Genomic DNA, 7735 nt, shown 5'->3' on the forward strand with positions numbered 1-7735 from the left:
AACACTCCAAGTACCAAAAACCAGGCAAGAGCCATCTATCTGTACAAGCACACCATTCTAAAGTTCAGGCCTATTAAATTTAACATTTTCTACATACCTTCTTAGGCATGTTTATAATTTTTTTTGTGAGGGGAGTAGTTTGACACTAGGAAGAGTTGGTGCATATATAGATATGTACTAAATTAAATAGGATAGTTCCTTTTGGAAAATATCATGTAAGCTCCAGAACTTTCAACAAACTTTCATAATGTAATCCTGTCCAAAAATTAAGATTGCCTGTAGTTAATAACAGTACTTTACAGTATAGCCTTAGTAATATCCTTATTTTTGTCTAAAAAAAAAATCTTACCTGCATTTAGCATGATAAGAAATTAAAAGGGGCTCGTATCTGTAGTATCTAATATTATAAATTAATTGTTACCCATCATCTTTGCTGTCTTTGTTAAACTGCCTTCTTTTAAAGGTTAATATTTGAAGTAAAAGTGATTTTAGTAATAAATTGTTATGTTTAACTTTCTTTAGATTTGTAGAAAAATGCTACATCGTCATGTGCTCATATTTCGACTACCTAACTTACAGATGTTAGATGGAATTCCTGTAAATTCAGAAGATAGAGTAAAAGCTGAATTTCACTTCTCTGAACTACAAGCAAAGAAAAATACGGTAATTATATTATTGATACTTTTCCTTTTGAAACATATTATTAGTAAAGGAACATTATATCTTATACATTGTGACTTAAAATGTTTAAATCTATGTTTTTATAGATTATTATAGTATCTATTTTGTGATAACTACCTTTTTCTATTAATGTACCTTGACAAATTATTTAGTGTCTATGTGCTTAATATATCAGATTATGCTTGAAGGTAAGAAATTATAACATCATTTTTATGAAAAGAAACTAACAATAAAATTGTTTCCACTTAGGCAGAGAGGAAGAGAAGGAATGAGTTCTCACCTCAACTCTGTATCATACAGTTCATGTAACAATGGAGATATGTGTCTCTTTTCTTGTATGCTGGCAGAATTACTGGGCCTTTTACCTGTGGGCCCTAAAATGTATTGGCTATGGTAGGAAAGAGAGACAGAAGAAACCACAAAAACATATCATTAGGAAATTCTATCACTGACCACCCCTTCTCTTAATGACTTTGCCCTAATAACTAAATTTAACACAGAAAATCAATGGCTTTTGAACAAGACCAAACATTATTAGAGGTGAGCCTTTGTAAAATGTGAGGAAGAAGAGACTGGAGGAGATAGGGAAACCAGTTGAGATTTTTAAGAATAATCCAAGAGAGAGATTGCAAAGACCTGGATGGATGTGAATGAAGAATATAAGTGAGCCTCTATGTAAGTGAAAACCAGAGACCAAGGACATTAAAAAGTTAAGGAACAAAGGTTATTTTTAAAAAGGCATCTTGCAGAGGAAAGAGATATTTACTGTAGAAGCCCTCCTAATTGGCTTTCACTTAACTCACTAGATTAATTGATACTTTCCATTCCCTCTGTGAATCAAATGAATTCTCAGAACACACAGAATTGTTGATACTTGTGGGCTCCTCTCTAGTCTACTTCGCACTTCAGCAGTAGGTTGACATACTTACTCATCAAGAGTTGACTGTGTTGTTTTTTTTCAAAACCTGCTATACTGATTCTTATTTTCAACATATGAACTTTAAGAACAAATTTTAAATTATTATTTGTTTCTATGAATACAAAATTGGATATTTTTGGAAAGTTTGGATAAAAAGCAAGCACACACACACTATTAGTATATAATGTCAAATTAGGTATGGAAGAAAATTATAAAATAAAGGAGAAAATTATTAAAATTTAGAGAAAATATATGGGGAAATTATTTTTTAAAATCTAGACAAATTCTTATATTCAAATTTTCCTCACATATCTTTAAATTCTTGTTATTTTAAAGAAACCCAAACTGGAAATTGTAGGAAAAACCTTAAGGATATTTTTTATCCAAGAAAAATCAGATAAAATACCAATCAAAAGACCCTTGCTTACAGAAAAGAACTTGCCCCTTTGTCAGAAGATTGGTGAATGCATGTAATTTTATGTTATAAATTTTTAAAAAGATATTTGCTATATATTTTTATGACTTCCTGACTTTTTTATTAATCCTAACATTTCTGATTAATATTGACTTTAATTAACAAAGGAGTTTCTACTATAGGTCAAAGTATCCACAGAGACTTGTGAAACATAAAGTTGTTTAATGTTAATAAAAGTTATTAATATTAATAAAAATGATTTGTGGATATCTACATTTTTTCTAAAATATATGTCTTTATCTTAGCCATCAATCTGTATGATGTAGATAAAGAAAAGCACTACATGTCTCATGTACTCAAATTCTTGTCACAGGCCAGTCTTTCAAAAGAGAAAAAAAAGGTGAAATAAAATATAGTTCAGTAATTGAAGGTTTCTTTCCCTTTCTTGATTTTGTATTCCCGGAGCAAGTCACTTCTTGAAAACTGTATGCCTCAGGAATTAGTTTTTTATTCCAAATGCAATAAATTATCACAAATTTTGTGCCTTAAAACAATAAAAATTTATTATATTACAGTTCTGGAGATCAGACATCTGAAAAAAAGCATTGGCTAGGCAGCATTCCTTCTGGAAGTTCCAGGAGAGAACTTGTTCTTTGCTATTACCAGTTTCCAGAGACTATCTACATCCCTTGGCTACTGGCCTTCTTCCAGCAATGTATCACTTAGACCACATGTTTCCATCATCACATCTCTTCTCTGTCAGATCTTTCTGTCTCCCTTCATCTAGATAGTCACAGTAATCTCCCCATGTCAAAATCCTTAACCATATCACACCTGCAAATTCCTCTGCTATGTAAAGTAAAATATTCACACGTTTTGGAGATTAGGATATTGAACATCTCTGGGAAAGAGAGATTATTCTATCATACCTCATGTAAGGGCTCCATTGAGAAACCTATAAAAATTATCATATTAAAATTTATAGATTCTATTTTAAAGTAATGTTAAAAAATCATTTAAAACATTAATTTAAAGATCCCAATTTCCCTAGGTAATTTTTAAAAATTGTTTTCATATAGCAGAATAAAGTACATTAACTTAAATTTCAGTCAATGATGAATATTTCATTGAAAAGTTTATTTATTGTCCATTTTTTCTATATCTTACATAGTGAACCCAGATTTTTCCCAATGCTCTTCTATGATGTAATCTTAGTCTACATTCTTGCCATTTGAATCAGTGCTCCATAAAAGAATTTAACTATCTTTCCACTTAGTTTTCCTATATGTAAACATTTTATTTTAAATTTTGTTTTTGGTTCATCAATACATTGTTAGTAAAACAAAAGGTGTATTTGAAGTCTTTATTCTGGAGATATATGTTTTGACTCAACAATCACTCTCATTTTCATGGCTAAAACAAAATTGAGCCATTATCAATTCAGTCTAATATACTAATCTTTGTGACTGCTATTCTTGCTTTTAAACACCAGAAAAAGGAGAAATGAACTCTAAAAGCTGTCTTTTAAACCAAAACATTTTGAAATTAGTTTTCTAATTCCTAATAGAATGCTGTTAAATTTTAGCATTCTAGATTAGTGATAGGAAGTAACTCCCACAAAGGAATAAGGGAATTTGAGACTGGCCAGCTTTAGTAAAAACCATTCATTTCAAAGCTGTCTTCTTGGTAACAAGAAAGTATGAAGTAAATCAGTAATTTTACACAAATGGCAAAGGCCTATGTCTCTAAATAGGTTCAATAATATGTTCAGAATTCATATCTTTAAAAAGTATAAACAAATTCATAGTATTAATGACATCAGAGGAGTCATAAATTTTTAGGGACAGCAAGAGTCTCCCTCTCAAAATATTTTTCTTCTCCATTTGCCGATTCCTGAAATTCTTTAAAAGTCTCTTAATCCTTGATGGTTTACATTGTAAATACTATTTAAAGCTTTACCACTTTCATTAAAATTATTGTAATTTGCTTTTCTTAGTCCCTATTTTATTAACTTGGTTTTGAAAAACTAAGTAACTGCAAGGCACCTGACGAGGTAATGTGAAAAAGAAGAAACATTACCCTTACCTTATTAATACACTTTGAAAAGAGGAAGTGCCATGAAGCACCAGCTTCTAGTGCTGAGTGCAAAAGCAGTCTGAAGAAACAGAACATAAGGATAATCACCAAGAGAGCTCTGTGGATTCTACAGGTTTTAGTTAGTACCAGTTCTGTGTTTAGGCAACCATGTTAACTGCTGACTAAGAAAAATTTGATTGTCATGTGAGGTTTGTGGTGAAGACTAAACCTGTTGATCTAAGATTTGGAGGTAAGATGTTCTTAATTGTTCTGTTTTATTATGTAGTTTATTCCTGTTACCAACTCTCCTATGGATGGTGGATCATTCTGCCCAATGAAAGCATCTCCCATTAAAATAACAAATGTAATTCTGCCTGGTGGATTTAGCCATTACTTGGGACCCGACTTCACTTTAACTCCTGAAGTTGAAGGTATTTTGACAAGAGTTTCAGAGAGTGTAACACTTCATTTGAAATGAAAATCTCACTTTACTTTTAATATTCCTTAAAATTGGGTGTTTTTAATTTATATTTCTTAAAATTGTATGTTCAAGTTTTCTGTGGCCATTCTGATTTCAGAGACAATGGTAGTTTTTGTTCTACTCAACTACTAAACTACCTAAACATTTGCTCTCTCACAATGTAAACTTTGTGATACTTGCCCTATTATTTCCTGACTTTTTCCAAAACTTTAATTTTCTTTATATTGTAGCTATCTTAGGATCATAGTTCATTAGTAAATCCTGCTAAATGTAGAAATCAGAAAATTTTTAATATAACAACAGAGCTGGGCACAGTAACATCCCTGTAATCCCAGCAATGAGGTAGGCTAGGTAAGGCAAGAGAATCACAAGTTTGGAAGCCATCTTGAGTAACTTAGTGAGACTTTGTCCCAAAGCATAAAAAAAGGGATGGGGATGTGGTTCAGTGGTAGAGTGTCCCTGAATTTAATTCCTAGTACCATAATAAATAAATAATAACAAAAACAGAATCTTGGGGAATAGAGGATATCTTAGAAAGAGGTCATATTTTTTCACTAAAACCACTGGTAAATTTACGAAGCAATTAGGGAAGAGTTTCAAGAGGTAGAGCTTTAAAGTAGGGAATATACTAAAAGAATAGGACAAGGAAATGATTTTATTATACACATTTTAATTCAGATTTAGAACAAACCTGTTCCAGAATTCCAGATCTTAAACTGGCTATCTATTATTTCAGCAAAATCGGGGATAGCTAGTCTTTCTTCAGGGCTCACCACTTCCATTCCTTTTAACTTTCCCTTGTCCTTACACCACTGTTAGACAATAAAACTCAACATCACAACAATTACAAAATTATCTTAAAAGCCTACTATATAAAAGTAGGCAATTACTCAATGTGGTTACAGTTTTAAAGTAAACACAATTAAAAGACACCTAGCTAATTTATTCTGTTAGATTTATCTTATTTTTCATACTTCTACATATTTTATGACTTTTCAGTTTTAGTAAAAATGAGAACTGTTTTTGTCCAGTAGGTAGAAATATACACAAAATTGGGCAGTCTAAATTGTTTTTAGCTTCCCTAACAGTGTACTATCATTTTCAGGAATGTCTTTTCCCTATTAGTTCAATCCTTTCATTTTGGTGTCCTAAGTTGTATTTTGAAAAGTATAGTTACTTCATCTGTACATTTATTACAGCATGCAGATCTGGATATTTGTATTTTTAAAAAATTACCCAGAAAGGATCAAATTGATCCACTAACTCACAAAAATTTAAGCCACATTAAGTGCTATATGCCAATTTTATATTTTTTAAATGTTTAATTCATACTATAAAACATGTACAACATATTTTCGTCTTACCCACAACCAAACCTTATTACTTAATGTTTTTCATTGTTTCATAATTTTAACTGTCTGAATTCCTACAAATTCAGACAAAAAAGAGAAGAATACAGGGATCCTGACAAGTAATCCTCGGAGCATCCATGCAGAAATAGCTTTTCGGCAACTTAGAGGGATAAATCTCTCTCCTAATCTTCTGTCACATCCTAATATTGTATCTCCAACTGCACAAATGTACCAGAGCAACCAAAATGAGGGAAGGTAAGCTATTATTTTTAACATTTTTATTAGTAGTTGATGGACCTTTATTTTATTTATTTATATGTAGTGCTAAGACTCAAACCCAGTGCCTCACACATGCTAGGTAACTGCTCTACAACTGAGCAACAACCCCAGCCCCAAGCTATTCTGTTTTAATACCATCATTTTTCACCATTTTAAAAAAATTCTCCATATTTGCCAGTCATGTATAGAAGTGTAGTAAATATGTTATATATTATTATATATGTACCCTGATAGCTGAGAAAAGTTATCAGCATAGGGCTTCTTTTCACCCATTCACCAAACCTTTCCCAAAGTTCAGAGTATTCACATCATAATTCAAAAGATTCAAAATGACAATCAAGGTTGAATAGTCCTCAGGAAATTCCAAGTGCTCACCAGGGAGGTAACACTGAAATAATTACCTGGGAACTATTTTTAATTGTATTCTTTCTCCACTCTACTCACTGAATTTGGAAAGTAGTTTACTTAAATTTTGAATAGCAGATAAATTCAATTATGCAACTGTGATGGTAAAGAATTTTCGAAATTCTTCAAAGCTTTTTTTTCAAGTTCCCACTTATCACCGTTTCTAGGCTGGACCCAGCCATATAGCCAGCTCAATCCTAAGAATATTATTAATTCTCATTCAGAGTCCAAACTTCCCTGCCTGTATTTCTCAGTTGCCTGCCCCCAGATATTTTGTAGTTATACCTTCACTCTCCAATAGCAGATCTAGTATAGGCATGGTTCTTTCTGCACTGACTCTCCTGCTAGAATCAGTTGTGTTTCAGTGAGTTCTCAGGATAAGCTATTTTTCAAAAATAGAATCATTTTCTCCTTTATATTATTTTTATGAAATTGCATGCATATAAAATGTAGAAATTATGGGGTTGGGGTTGTGGCTCAATGGTAAAGTACTCGCCTAGCATCCATGAGGCACTGAGTTCAATCCACAGCACCACATAGAAATAAAATAAAGATATTGTGCCCACCTAAAAATAAATAAATAAATAAATAATATTTTTTTAATGTAGAAATTATTTACTGTACAATTACCTTAACTACCTCATTAAGATAATAAGTTACCATTATTTGACTTATAAATATCCTACTTCTTACAGAATTCCTGGGAGCAACTTTTCAAGATCAAATCGAATGTAACTGCCTACACAAATGAGCATATGCCAGGAAACCTATTTATTTTGGGAGTTATGCAAAAGCTAGCAGACAGTAGTCAATGAAAAAAAGAAAAAGAATAAGAGAATCATGTTACTCATGTTACTGAAGCACTTCAGTGCCAACTGAAGATGATCTATCACTCCTGATGAATTTGATTTAATATCATCTCTCTTAAACTTTCTTTATGGTTATCTTAATTATTGGGATTTCTATATTATAAAAATCATGAACTGTTAATAGCATTCAATAATTTGAAAAAATGAAAGTCACATAAAACAAAATCCAGAGAATCAAATGCCTAGTTTTGATATTCAATTATAGTCTGTCATCTGAAATTATTAGGAAAAGGTAATTTTAGGAAATAAGCACACTTT

The 7735-nt window shown here is 31.5% G+C and overlaps 1 protein-coding gene across 1 annotated transcript in view; it reads left to right on the forward strand.

Moving 5' to 3' along the window:
- LRRC9 (leucine rich repeat containing 9) overlaps positions 1 to 7363 on the forward strand; it is a gene marked incomplete at its 5' end in the record, with an annotated part of 83780 nt that extends 76417 nt beyond the window's left edge. The window contains 6 exon segments of the mRNA XM_081292973.1: positions 523 to 663; positions 2803 to 2806; positions 2809 to 2873; positions 4378 to 4522; positions 6011 to 6179; positions 7304 to 7363. Of these exon segments, the coding sequence (XP_081149099.1) occupies positions 523 to 663; positions 2803 to 2806; positions 2809 to 2873; positions 4378 to 4522; positions 6011 to 6179; positions 7304 to 7343 (564 nt within the window). The 3' untranslated portion in view covers positions 7344 to 7363.
- Between the last annotated feature and the right edge of the window lie 372 nt (positions 7364 to 7735).

Source organism: Spermophilus citellus, assembly GCF_964194105.1.
Source record: "Spermophilus citellus genome assembly, chromosome: 4".
Taxonomy (NCBI): domain Eukaryota; kingdom Metazoa; phylum Chordata; class Mammalia; order Rodentia; family Sciuridae; genus Spermophilus; species Spermophilus citellus.